Source organism: Acanthochromis polyacanthus, chromosome 23, assembly GCF_021347895.1.
Source record: "Acanthochromis polyacanthus isolate Apoly-LR-REF ecotype Palm Island chromosome 23, KAUST_Apoly_ChrSc, whole genome shotgun sequence".
Taxonomy (NCBI): domain Eukaryota; kingdom Metazoa; phylum Chordata; class Actinopteri; family Pomacentridae; genus Acanthochromis; species Acanthochromis polyacanthus.
The window spans coordinates 23,033,673-23,047,736 of NC_067135.1; the positions used below are offsets into that span (position 1 = coordinate 23,033,673).

Here is a 14,064-nt window from a genome sequence, read left to right on the forward strand (position 1 = left end):
GCATATCAAAATCCAAATTCAAAATAATTAAATAATTTAATTATTTTTCTTTTTTAAAAACTATTTTTTTACCGCTTACGCTTTAGTTGTCATTGTCGTTCATTTACTCCCCGGGCGGAGCTGTTTTAAAACAAACGCTTCTTTACGACAGCATCCGTAGCAACGCTCTCATTGGCCCGCCGGCTCAAATTCCAGCCAATCAGAGCGAAGCGCAGCAGTTTTGGATCTGGAGCTGAAACACTTTTGTTTGAGGTTTCGTCTGTGAATGAACGCAGCTACTTTGGGCTGTTTACTGCAGCTTCAGGCGGATTTTAATCCTCAGAACCAAACGACTGGATCAAATAGGAAGGAGTTATACAATAAGGTACTGTTAAACATTAGATTAAATGATTTTAAGGGATATATTTTGAGCGCAGACTCTGTTCACGTGAGAAACTCCACCCATGTTAGCGTAAATGCTCTGTTTTGTTGTCTTTGTTATGAGCTAAGTTGTGTTAAATCTGCTAAAAAATCACTTGTTTTTAAAACCAATTCGCCATTTTTGTGTGTTTCTATGATCACGGTGCAGAGTTCGTCTTGTGGAGAAAACGTAAAGGAGACAGCCATGCCTTTATCTAGAGGAAAGAAACCGACAGCAACCACAGGGAGCAAAATCCCAAAGCTGAGTGCAACATCCAGTGAGAACCAGGTAACAGAGACATGCATCCATGTGTTTGCTCTTTTAGAAAGCTAGCATGCTTGCACGGCTGTCAACAAAGCAGCCAGTGCAGCAGCTTCATGATGCTTACTCTGCACAGGAAGTGATTTTTGCTCTTTCTTTTCCCCCTGCACATGCACAGCATAAACACCTCTTGTGGCTAACTGTGGTGTGTTTTCTGTCTGCAGGATGAAGGCCCACAGGTGAAGAGGTCCTCCTCACCTGCTCATGGAGCTCCGAAGAAGAGGACTGCTTTCATCGACATCACCAATGTGAGTCCAGTGTTGTGGGTTGTGGTCTGAGAGAGTGAAAGCGAAATAAACACATTAGAAGACTCCTTTTCTACAGGAGACAATAGGGCTTAGAAAGCTGAGGTTCTTCAATGGCATAGAACTTTTTTCTTCAACATTATCTTCACTTTTTATTTCAACTTATACGTACAAAAAAGAAGAAAACGCATCAACAAACATCGAACTGTTCACCGTTTAGGGGAAATTTGACTAGCAATATCTGTCAACATTATCTTTATCTTAATTTCAATAAAAAAAGGCCGAAACGCATCAACAAACAATGAACCACTCACCACAAATTTAATAAAGCATCCCCAAACTTCCTCATATTCTGCCTTTTAATATTCAAGTTATTTTTTCTAGTGGAAAGTTTGACAGTTGTTTTATCCAGTGCGTAATCACTGGTTTGTGAGGTTTTCCAAAAGAAAAAAAAAGCTATCACTTTTTAGCATTTAGGAAGCTGAGATGATTCGGGGGCAGTTTGAGTTGCAGTATCTGTGAATATGTCTTTATTTTTTATTTCAACAAAAAAAAGAAGAGAAGAAAACACATCAACAAACAGCTAACTGTCCACCACAGGCTTAAGTGTCCTCAAACTTCCTCATATTCTGTCTTTTAATTTATAACTTAATCTTTCTAGTGGAAGGTTTGATTTGATTTGTTTTATCCGATGTGTAATAGTTGATCTATTGAGCATTTAGAAAGCTGAGGTTCATCAATAGCACATTTAACTTTCAATAGTGAAGCTGCAGTTTATTATTCACTTTGTGTTGCAATTAAAATTTGAGACTAAGCGTTCCCACATAAGATAACATCAATGGTGTGACACATCAGCCTTGTGTTGCCTGATAAATCCTAAATTTTCGACTGTGAACTGTTTCCCGTTGTGATTTTTGAGTTGAATTAGATTAAATTCAGCCCAAATCAAACCAAAGTGGCACGGAATCACCACAAAACCACTATAAAGAGGCAAAACTTAAAAAAGGTTCACAGAATCACCAAAAAAACATGAGACCCAAAATCAGAACAGACATACAAGAACAGACCGCAAAGAAGTACAAAATCACTACAGAGACGGAAAGCTCAAAGAAGAATTGCAAAATCACAACAAAAAATGCACAAGACCAACAGAAAGCAACAAAACTACAACAAACTCACAAAAACACACCACAAACAGGTAGAAAATCACTCCAAAGAGACGAAACTCAAAAAAGAATCACAAAATCACAACAAAAGTCGCACAAAACTACCAGAGACAAAACGGACACAATCACAACATATAAAAAAAACACGACAAAGAGGTACAAAATCACTACAAAGAGCCAAAAAACAACTCAAGAATCACAAAATCGTCTCAAAATCACTTTAAAAAAAAAAGCACAATGCCACCAGAAAGAGACTAAACAGCAGCAAAATCATAACACACACAAAACCACACCACAAACGGATAGAAAGTCACTACAAGGAGACAAAAGAATCACAAAAAACACACAAAACCGCCAGGAAAAGACAAAACAACAACAAACTCACAAAAACACACCATAAACTGGTACAAAAATCACTACAGAGACATAACACTCCAAAGAATAACAAAAATCCCTACAAAAAAGGCACACAACCACCAGAGATAAAGCAACAACAAAACCACAAAACCCCACCACATACAGGTACAAAATCACTACAGAGACAAAAGAATCGCAACAAAAACACACAGAGTACAAATCACTAAAAAAGTGACTTCAGGAGACAACAGGTTGGACTCTTCTAGCTATAAGGAGCTATAGGTGAGTTATTATTGTCCAGGATTGTCTGCATATACTTTCCAGCTTCATGTTCTTCAGCTTTCAGAATACTGTCATGAGAATATGTCTGCCGTTGATGGTGTTGAAATGACTGATTTTTCACCCCGTTGTGTTTTTTCCTGTCATCTTAATCAGAAAAGTGCCTCTCTGGCCATGGTTTCTGCAGCAGTTCAGTCCTCGTGATGACTCTGGTATTTGCTTGTTGGTTGTCCTTTGGGTGTTTTTTTTCCTCAGCAGCTGGCTCTGAGGCCAACGTCTGGTTTCCTAACATCACATTGTTCTGTGTCATCCTCTCATTGTTGTGTAAAACTGTTGTAAGCCCTGCTTCTGTGGGAATACTGTTGCGTTTAGTCGCACGAAGGCCACGGAGATGCACAGAAAGTTGGTCCCGACTGCTTTTCTTTCATGTATATGCTGAAAGGATGCCACCTTAGTTTGCCTTTTATGTGCTGTAATACTACATAATGAGCACAAGTGGAGCTCCAGAACAAAATCTGGAATTGTTGACAAAAAGATGAAACGTAAATTGTTATATTTTCACAATTTCTGTCTGTTTTAAAAGCAAACATGTCATTTTAGTATTAGTTCATATTTCCTAACCTGCGTGTCACTGCTTTTATTAATTAATGGCAGGTAGTCTGGTTAAGCACACCTAAAACATTGAGATTTGAAGGTGAAAATGTTGCGTTTGTTTATTTTGATGAGTTCAGCCTGACCTTGATTAGTGTTTTGCTATATTTTAACTAAAGACTGTTTGTGTCCAACACTTAGGTGACACTGGTGTTTGGATTCCAGTCATTTCAACACCTTATGTACGACATATAAACGTGTACCGCTTGCCTTATTTTGCGATAATCAGATTTCATGTTTGACGTTTTTGATGGGTTTGTCCCATATATCTTTTCAGCATCGACATCATGTGTGGAAACGTTGCGGGAAATGCGACGTAATGAAGGGAAACCACCTCAAGTGAATCATTCTACTTCATTTTTGCTGCTAAAAAACAGGTCCTCGGTTTACGACATCCTCGACCTATAATGTTTTTTCGTTATGTTGGAAATAGGTGGATACTCGGTTTATGATGTCCGACATTGTGTCGGAAATGATTACGTGAAACTAGTTGGCACTTTACGACGGCTTTGTTTACATTCACTGGTTGTATGCCACCTTGGACTGTGCTACATTCCCTAACTTTTTGCCCTTCATTATGACTCTCAAGTGTAAGTCAGACTCTTCTGATAAAGATCCAACCTGCGACAAAAATCGGTTTATGTCAGGCCGTAGGAATGGAACGCCGATGTAAGTCGAGGACCCTCTGTGCTCATTAATTCTCATTTCTAATCAAGAACTGTCTAATTCAAGGGTTCTTGGATGCACATTGTTTGATAGTTTTTTAACTTACATGTGCCACATGTACATAGCAAAATAGCAGAGGAACCGGATAGAAAGACTGCACAGGAAGGTTTTATTGGGGAAAAATAAAGCAGCCTCGGTTGTATTTTGGCTGCAGAAAGAAAGATGTTGGCCATAAAACAGGTTCTCTGGTAATTGTTGCAACATATGAAGCAACACAGCGTATTTTGAGACATTTTACCAATAAGTCTCTGCTGAAAAATCCCTGTATTCCTGTACTTGTGTCAGTTTTTGTTCGGATTGTTTCGGTCTCGTTGATATTCTAAGGTGACTCCTGAGAAATTACTGTCAGTATTAACCCTTTGATGCACAACATGGTTTGAAAGATACCATGTTCAATGAAATATGGGTCACTTTCAACCCATGTTGTGCATCAAAGGGTTAAAATAAATCGACGTGTGTGTTGCTCTGATTGTTTGTTACGCTGTGTATGTTGCTCGGAGTGTGTGCGTGGTAATGTCACCTTACATCTGTGTGTTCAGGTGTAAAGTGTGAGCGTGTGTCTCCACTGTGGTGTGAATGTGTTTCTCTGCTGCCTCACCTGAGTGTGAAACGATCACTGAGCTCGTTTGTACAACTAACAGCCACTAAAGCTGTTGTTGTGAAACCAGCAGAGAGGGTTTGATTCACAGCTGTGGGGTGGTTTGGTAGCTTTTTTTTTTTTTTTTTCAATCTCAATTTTCAGCTCATTATAAAGAAATATGTGTGACTTGGTCTGTTAGAAAGCTGCATAATCTGCTTGTGTAATCTTAAGAAAGTCACAATTTTGGAATTCCTGCCTCTTAAATTTAAATATTCTCTAGTTTCTTTTTGTCACTCTATCAAAGTAAAAAAGACAATTGAGGGTGTCATCTTGGACTTGGGGAAGCACTTTTTCACATTTGTCATCGTTTTTGGGACAATTCTAGACCAAACGACTACCGGCAATAATCGACAATGATAATAATTGTTGTTTGCACTTCTGGTTAATCTCTATGTGACTTTGTTCCCAGGCTCATAAGGTTCAGATCAGCATTCCAGGGAGGAAGAAGGAGGCAGGGAAGAAGCCTGCAAAGAAAGCAGGCTCCACCTCAGTGTCTGCAAAGAATCAAGCCAACCTGAAAAAGTAAGTGTGAAAACCAGATGATGCGCCTGGTGGTCTGTTTAGATTTCCTTCATTTGAAGCCTCTGTCCTCCTCTAGGCCGTCTTCTGTGAGCTCGGAGGAGGCGACCACCGAGAGGGAAAGGACCGACACAGAGGAGGAGGAGAAGGATGTGGCGGCTCCAGTAGAACAGCTGGAGGATGCTGCGCCCCCTGCTGCCCACCAAGTGCCGGCACACCTTCAGAAACAACCGGTAAATAAAAATGATCCATTTCTGACGAATCTGTGCAAATGTTGTGGCAAAGTTTGTCTAAGTCCTGATCGTCGTCCGTGTAGATCCCGAAGGAGTTTGACATCGACTCGGAGAACTCTGAGGACAGCTACCTGTGTCCAGAGTATGCAAAGGACATCTTCGACTACCTCAAACAGAGAGAGGTGAGCCACGCCGTTGTCACACAGACTCGTGACTAAATCAGAACAGGGTGTCAGCTCTTTTATTTTCTTGCCTGCAGGAGAAGTTTGTCCTCTGCGACTACATGCCCAAGCAGCCCAGCCTCAACCCGGAGATGAGGGCCATCCTGATCGACTGGCTGGTCGAAGTGCAGGTCAGGTTTCCTGGTAGCTCATGAGGGCGCGAGTGTGTTTTTGCTGGAAGATTTGAGGGAGGTAATCACTCTGTGAACTGAAGGGAAAAATAGTTGTGAATTTAAACTCAGGGAGGTTCAGACAATACAGATTAGACAATAACATACTGCACTGTAACCTGTTCCTGTAACATAGCATGCCACAACATCGTAAACTACAGCATACTATGCTATAACATGTTATACTGCAACATATTAGACTATGACATTATGCTACAACATATACTATAGCACACTACATTGCAACATTACTGTACTATAACATACAACATACTATAACATGACATGCGGTCTGTTGGGGTGCAGGGGGCACTCCTGGAGACTTTTTATGACTCTGTGGTGGCATCATCCATGTTTTATGGAGTGGTCTGCTGGGGACAAAAGGAGACTTGATGGGCTGATGAAGAAGGCCAGCTCTGTCCTGGGGAGACCCCTGGACCCAGTGCAGGTGGTGGGAGAAAGGAGGATGCTAGCCAAGCTAACATTCCTGCTGGACAGTGTCTCCCAACCCATGCATGACACTGTGAGAGCACTGGACAGCTCCTTTAGTGACAGACTGATCACCCCAGGTGTGTGAAGGCGCGTTACCACAGGTCCTTCCTTCCTGCTGGTATCAGACTCACTGCTCCCAACAAAACATACACTTAAGGACAATTAGGAAACTGTCATGTGCAATAAATCCAAGTGCAACTCACTTATGTATATATTCTTAAATTTAGTGTTTTAGCATCCTGGTGTATTTTTTCTTATTTATATTGTGTGTGTGTGTGTATATATAGTGTATATAAAGACATATATCTTATGTCTTTATTTATAGATGTGTTCTCTTGATTTTTCTTCCTGTCACTTTGCTGTGTTGAGGTTGCAAATTTCCCCTGTGGGACTAATAAAGGATATTCTTTACTGTACTATTATACTGCAACATATGATACTACAACATACTGTACCATAACATATGCTACTTATATCACATATTGTACTCTAAAACTACACACTATAACATATTATACAACCAAACATACTATACAATAGTATGTACTACAGCATACTGTACTAGAAAATACTATACTGCAACATACTGCACTATAACATATTATACTCTAATACTACATACTATACTGTAACATATGATGCTACAACATACTATAACCTATTATCCTACAACACACTATAATATAGGCTTTAAATACTGTATTGTAACATCCTATATAACATACACTACATTGTGACATACTGTAACATACAGTAGAATATGTTACATTATAGTATGTTATATTGTAGTATATGTTATATAGGATGTTACAATATAGTATTTGTCGTGTTTAATATGTTGTAGTATAATAGGTTATAGTAACGCTGCTTCTCTGTGGGGAAACCTGAAGCTAAATATAGTAAAATCAAAGGTTGCTGTTTGTTTCCACATGACTGATGTGTGTTTCTGTTTGTGTAGGAGAACTTTGAGCTGTACCACGAGACCCTGTACCTGGCGGTTAAGATTTCAGACCACTACCTGTCAAAAACGCCCGTCCACAGGGAGATGCTGCAGCTGGTCGGCTCCACCGCCATGCTCATAGCCTCCAAATTTGAGGTGAGGACACAATAATAATCAGCTGTGAGTCGTCAACGTGTTATGTTTAATAATTTTAAAAAGTTGTTATTTGGTTGAGTACAACCACAGCGTGAGCATAAGCTCAGTCTCTCTTTAGAAGGTTAACACAGTCCAAGTTTAGTTTAGCTTTGGTGAAGGTCACTCAGCATGGTTTGAGGGTTTTCTTTTGAAGAACACGGCTAGAAAACTGAAGGCGAGTGTCACGGAGCCCCACAAGCTCACTGAGAAACAGGAATGGAATGAGATCAAAAGGACTACGAGAGCAGACCTGGTGCTGAAGTAACCACAGGGATTCAAAATGCAGTAAAGACTGAAACACTTAGGGGTGAGTGGGGTAAAATAAACCAGTTTTTAGTTGAGTTGGCGTTACAGCGGAGACCTGACGGTAATGAAATAAAACGTATACTTCAGGACGTGGCGCATCCCTGGGAATAATTGGTTTGGATGTAAACTTAATTGTTTTTAAATTATGGCTTTCCAAAAACAGGTGTTTTCTTTGTTCCACTTGGCACCAGCAAGGGATAAATTGAGTCTTTAGAGAAAATATCCATTCGTTGTCTATACACCGCATAATCCTCGTTAGGGTCCTGGGAGGGGCTGGAGTCTGTCCCAGCTGAAGGGACACCTGGACAGGTCACCAGTCCATCACATAGAGACAAACAATCACACTTATGGATCATTTAGAGTTACCATTTAACCTCAGCATGTTTTTGGACTGGAGAATCTGGAGAAAACCCACACATGCACAGGGAGAAAGTGCAAACTCCATGCAGAAAGGTCCTGGGAAGGTGTGGGTGCGAACCGAGGATCTTCTAGCTGCAAGGTGAATGTGCTAACCAGCGAGCCGCAGTGCAGCCCTGGAGAAAATATGTGGAGTAGAAGTTTATCCCTCATAATTCTAAATCAAAGCAAGACAAATTCACCACCATTTGACCCCTTAAAAGTTGTATTTAAAGATAAAATGTACAACTTTAAAGACCAGTTTTCTTCAGTAAGGTCCACAGATGACAGATCGTAGGTTAACTTAACCTCACTGCCACCATTTTAACAAAAGGGCATCCTCCAGTCAGTTTAGTGCTAGCTTCATGCTAACACTTTAGCCTCACTGTAGAATAGAATAGAATAGAATATCCTTTATTTGTCCCACAAGGGGAAATTTGCAACAAGTGACGGTAAGAAAAGCAAGAGAACACAACTGTAAATTAAAGAGGTGAGGTATTTAAAATATAAATAAGAAAAACAGAACGCAATCATACTAACAACACAAATTTAAGAATATTTTCATGAATTGTATTGAAGCTTGCTGATGCACCAACGTGTGTGAAATAATTTCACATGTCTCAGTGACTGTTCTGACACAACACTCCATAAACAAGAAAAAATGACTTTTAACAGAACTGAACTAAAATGTGCCGACCTCTTACTCCATGTGCTCTTTCTCTTCACTGGCAGAGTAGAATGGAAATCTTTTTATAAATATTTGCTCACACGACCATCTTGTTCCATTGTTTTCTTGAAACAAGGGGAGGCTCAACTAACCCCGCTCTTCCCTACTCATGTTTTTCATGATCCTGCAGGAGCGCAGCCCGCCTTGCGTTGATGACTTCCTGTACATCTGCGACGACGCCTACAAGAGGGAGGAGCTTATCTCCATGGAGGTGAACATCCTGCAGACGCTGTCGTTTGACATCAACATCCCCATCCCCTATCGGTTCCTCAGACGCTACGCCAAGGTGTGTGTGGAGGGATTCTACAAATATTCAGTTTATTATCTAAAGTAAAGCACAAAATCCTCCAGTTTTAGAAGCCAGAAGCAAAAAATTACGAATATGAACCTAAAAAATGTCAGTTTTCCATCAGACCAGAAAAAATAAAGCAAAAAAACAAACAAACATCTTTTTAAAAGACAAAACACAAAAATCTGTTTATCTTTAAAGAAAATCCCCAAACATTCAAAGAAAAGTGTGAAATCCTCTCGTTATCTAGAAAATAGTTTAAAATTCAGTTTGAAAAATGATTAAAAGATGATTAAAACAGCTGCAAATGAGCTCCCTGTTCATTAATTGATCAGTTTTCTGTTTTTCCTTCAAGTATAATGTGTTTTTGACATCTTTTAAATGCATTTTAACCACATTGGAGGTTGTTTTGTACGTTTTTAGAGTTGATATTTCAGAAACTGGTTTATTTTCATTTAAACTCTGTTTTTTTTTCTGTTTTTAGGCTCCTAAATGTTTTATCTTTATGTTCACCTAAACTGGAACATCAGAGTGTTCTAGTCTGTTGGATGTTTTTTCCCCACTCTTGATCTGGTTTAAAATCAGCAGATCTTCACAGAAAAACTCTCCAGAAATGGGAGCGGTCGCTTGACTTCAACACAACATGTCTGATCTCCTGAATGTTTGCTTTGGCTTCTCTGCAGTGTGTGAGCACCGGCATGGACACACTGACTCTGGCTCGCTACTTCTGCGAGATGAGCCTCATGGACATGGACCTGGTGCCAGAGAGGGGGTCGCTGCTGGCCTCGGCCTGCCTGCTGATGGCTCTGGTCACCAAAGACCTGGGAGGATGGGTACGTTACCTCATTTAGTTCATTTGTAGGACTTTTTTACACTGCAGCTCTGTTCTAACGGCTGTACTACAAAGTCAGCTCAACAAAAAGAGTTAACAGGTATCATGAAGGTGGTTTTCAACTTTCTGCTTCAAAGTTGAAAAGTGATTGTTGAACGTGCCGTGTGACTCTTATTTCACACAACATGAAACGATGGTGAGCAGCTGCTTCAGTCAACAGGCTGTTAAGAGTATGATGGTATAAAGGGCTGCTACTGGAAATGACACAAGACAGGAATGCTTTTAGAAACTTGTGTTAACGTTTATTTTACTGATCAATGCAGCTGCACCTTAAAGCTGTTAAGCTTCATATATTTAAACATGATATTATTCTGAAGTATATTTATGTCTGACTCTGTCCTGTAATGCAGGAAATCACTGCAATTTGTGTCCAAATCAAAGTGAAATTAAAGTTACTAATTGAAAAAACCAGCACAGTACATGGACCAAACATAAAAACACATTTAAACGATTTCTGCATGTTAGGTTCCCATGGCAATAGTGTGTGATACTGTAACTACACACCTTCATTCAGTAGTTTTAGTGACGTACAGATCAACAGGTTTGCATGCTCATAGAAAACGACCAAAATGTGGATAAAATCACTTTTCTTTGACAAATCTGACATTACAGCATGTTTATTTGACCTTTTTTAAAAGTAGTTTTGCATTAACTGAGTGGAAAATAGAAGCTTCTTAGCCGACTAGCTAGCATGTTACTGTAGAACTTTGGTTTTTAGTGTATAACGAGATGCTTTGGGTGCAATTTTATTTACTTACTAGTATTCATTGGATTTAGGTGAAGAAAAGCCGTATTTTAAGTCTTATTTAACTACGGCTGAACAATTATGTACAACGACACCAAGGGAAAAGCTGTATGGAGATTATTTGTGATTTTCTTTTTTTTTCCAACACAAGTTTATGTATTTTTGTCCCACTGGAAAAATATCTGAAAATGATGTGATTTTTTTTCCTGCAGTTGTCCTTTTCAATCTAGAGAATATGATTTATAAGCTGATGCTCATCTGCAGCCCCACAGTGCTTCATTTAAAATGGCATGTTGTGACATATTTTACTTTTTTTAAATTAATAACTTTCAGTTCATGCAGTTTGGATATTGTGCTTGTAAAATAGTGCACTTTCTACAATATTTTGATGAATTGTTCAGCAGGGTAGGCTCATCCGTTCTCATTTCCTGAATGTCTGCAGTTATTTACACAATAATCTGATGCAACCAAGGGAAACTTTCCTCCCTGATTTTGTTCCTTTTGTCCTGTCATTTGTTTGCTCTCTGCTTGCAGTAGGTCACTTCTGCTGTTTGCAGTGGACTTGTTTAAAGCTGATTATGTGGCAGACTGAGACAATATTCAGCTCTCATTTGTTTGACTGTGAATTCCTCGGTCCAGAGTCCGTCTGAACCATTCTCCTTTCAATTTAAATGTAAATTGTTTGCCCATGTAAATTTGGGTTATCGCAGCAGCAGTACAAGGGATGGTAGATAATTTTATTTTGTTCCCACACAGACTTCAGAATCATCTCTTCGAAGGTTTTTTTTTTTTTTCAATTTTCAATTTAGCTATGATATGTTTGTGTAAGACTGAGCAATGAACACAGAGTGATGAATTTGAAATGCGTTTTTATTACTTTGAGGGGGTCGACTGCTGTGTTTTTCTTTGTTTTGCCCACTGTAATTGTGTTGTCCTATAGTCTCCCATCCTGCAGTTCCACTCCGGCTATAAGACGTCAGATTTGGCACCAGTCGTCAGGAGGCTTTACTTGATGCTTCTGGCTCCGGCTGACGATAAACTGAGAGCCATCCGGAACAAATACTCTCATAAGTAAGTTTTGTTTTAAAGCCAGTTTATTTTCAGCTGTGTACGTTGAGGTACGGAGGCCTCATTTATAATGTAAGTAAGAATATAAAAGATAAGTAATAATGTTAATGACAAATAAATCAGTCTGCCAAAACAAGAAGTAGATACAAGTAAAATAAGATGACATTTTTGAAAAAAGGAATAAAATGAGTCCTGCTTTTAGATTGTTCTGTGAATTATTCCACATGTGCAGCATAATCCAATTATTTAAATGTTTATGTGTGAGCCCCTATAAAAAGAGAGTAATGAGGTATTGTAAGGGTGTAGTAAGCCAAAAGAAACCTTACAAATAAATAATAGCAGTAGTATATCATGCTTTATGGAGAAGGAGAACCACCTGACTAAAGCATACAGCTCTTGGTGATGAGTATTATGGATATCACCAGCTATAAATCCTAATGCACAGTTATAAATGGCACTCGTTGGCATGAGAATCGCTGCTGATGTATGCATTTATAGGATGTTGCCATATTCTAACTTGAAATAATTGCTGAAAAACCATTTATTTCTAGTTTTCTGTTGTAGTTTACGGGTCAGAGTGGGCACATATTGAAAAGTTAGCGTCTCTTCGATTTGAAATTCCCAAACATTTGTGCCACTCATCATAGAGATGACCAAACTGCAGTAATTTCAATCATTTTTGACAATGAAGTTCAAATAATTGTTTTTTTTTCTGCATTGGGAACTAGTTTTTGCGACTGTGTGCAACTGTTAACGAAGCAAAGCAGAGCTGAAGTAGCCTAGCCGCACTAGACAACCCACGGCAACGAATTTAATTCTCTGCCAGGGTCGCAAACATTTCCGGCGCTCTAGGAGCCTATTCGTTGCGCTGATTGGTTGTATACCTACCCAATTGCTGCAGAGTGATTTGATAGACTACCTTTTAGCCCGCCTCCCTACCTGTCGAGCGTGCCTAGACCCTTGCGTCTTCAGAGCATGGGTCTAGCGCGACTAGGCTAGAGCTGAAGAGCTTTAGCAGCAAATGTACAAAACTGTATCGTCAGCGTAGAGGTTTACATTACAACTGGATACTGAGGTGTTCTATGTGAACAGTGAACAAAATAGGCCCCAGGGTGAGCCTTGTGGGACACCTTTTGCAGCTTGTCACAAATTCTGCCTTAATATTTGTAACTTTTTTGTTTTTCTGCGTATTAATTCATTCTCTAACAATTTTCAGGGTGTTTTTTGAAGTCGCGTCTCTGCCGCTGGTCGACATTGACACTCTGGAGAACGCCTTAACCTCCAAGTGAGGCATCAGGCCAGACGATGGTAAAAATAAAAGTCTAAATTGAGTAAAAATATCAAAATTTCTCTTAGACAAGCCTGTATATAATTTGTTAATATGTTTAATATTTATACGTGTAGTCTAGTGTGTCTTTTATATAAACAATTATTCCAATTTGATGGAAAAGAGTTTTAATGTGGGCGTTTATTATTCAGATCTTGTAGTGTTACATTTTCAGTCCACTCTTTGGCATTTATTTTTATACATTTTTATAAGAAATAGAACGAAAAAAAATCTTAATTCATTAGTATTTGTAAGCCCCATGTGTGTCTGTGTGTGTAACACAATTTAAAAATGTGTTTTCCATTGATAAATGCTTACTTTTACTAATGAACTATGCACTGGCCCACAAGTTTTATAGGTTTTCATACAATGTTAGTATTTTCATACGTTGTACAGTGTTTATCATGTTAATATCACTATGCTAATTATTTGTATAAAAGACGACCAGATGATGCTATTTTTGAACGGCTGTCATGGGTACTCTAAAAATAAAGATGTGTTTTTTTTTTATGTTAAATGACTCTTTATTTTAATTTTGGCTCTGAATCGACCTTTGGGGGGCGACTGAGCGCAACAGGAAGCACAATCAATCTGTTTACAGTCATAATTGACAGAAATTCATGCATTTTTATTTTGTTTTTAACTGTTTCCAACACTTAAATGTCTTAGGTTTGAGGAAATGAAATGGCAGTTAACAAAACAGTTGTAAAATATGTTGTTCTCTTTTGAAGGGTGTGCAAAAAATTCCTCTTATGAAGC

At 39.0% G+C, this 14,064-nt stretch overlaps 1 protein-coding gene across 1 annotated transcript; it reads left to right on the forward strand.

Moving 5' to 3' along the window:
- Positions 1 to 222: 222 nt before the first annotated feature.
- ccnb3 (cyclin B3) lies at positions 223 to 13,815 on the forward strand. The gene is made up of 12 exons (XM_022197354.2): positions 223 to 364; positions 569 to 688; positions 886 to 969; positions 5,195 to 5,307; positions 5,384 to 5,537; positions 5,621 to 5,719; positions 5,797 to 5,889; positions 7,379 to 7,516; positions 9,115 to 9,270; positions 9,957 to 10,106; positions 11,851 to 11,981; positions 13,195 to 13,815. Exons 1-12 carry the CDS (start codon positions 266 to 268, stop codon positions 13,265 to 13,267), a joined length of 1,410 nt encoding a protein of 469 aa, XP_022053046.2. The 5' UTR covers positions 223 to 265; the 3' UTR covers positions 13,268 to 13,815.
- Positions 13,816 to 14,064: the final 249 nt, after the last annotated feature.

What these genes read in the sequence shown, in the direction of transcription:
- ccnb3 (XM_022197354.2), top strand. Translation starts at nt 266, where the DNA reads ATGAACGCAGCTACTTTGGGCTGTTTACTGCAGCTTCAGGCGGATTTT. An exon ending in GGAAGGAGTTATACAATAAG is followed by an intron (nt 365 to 568) that starts GTACTGTTAAAC and finishes ATCACGGTGCAG; the next exon opens with AGTTCGTCTTGTGGAGAAAA. An exon ending in CAACATCCAGTGAGAACCAG is followed by an intron (nt 689 to 885) that starts GTAACAGAGACA and finishes TTCTGTCTGCAG; the next exon opens with GATGAAGGCCCACAGGTGAA.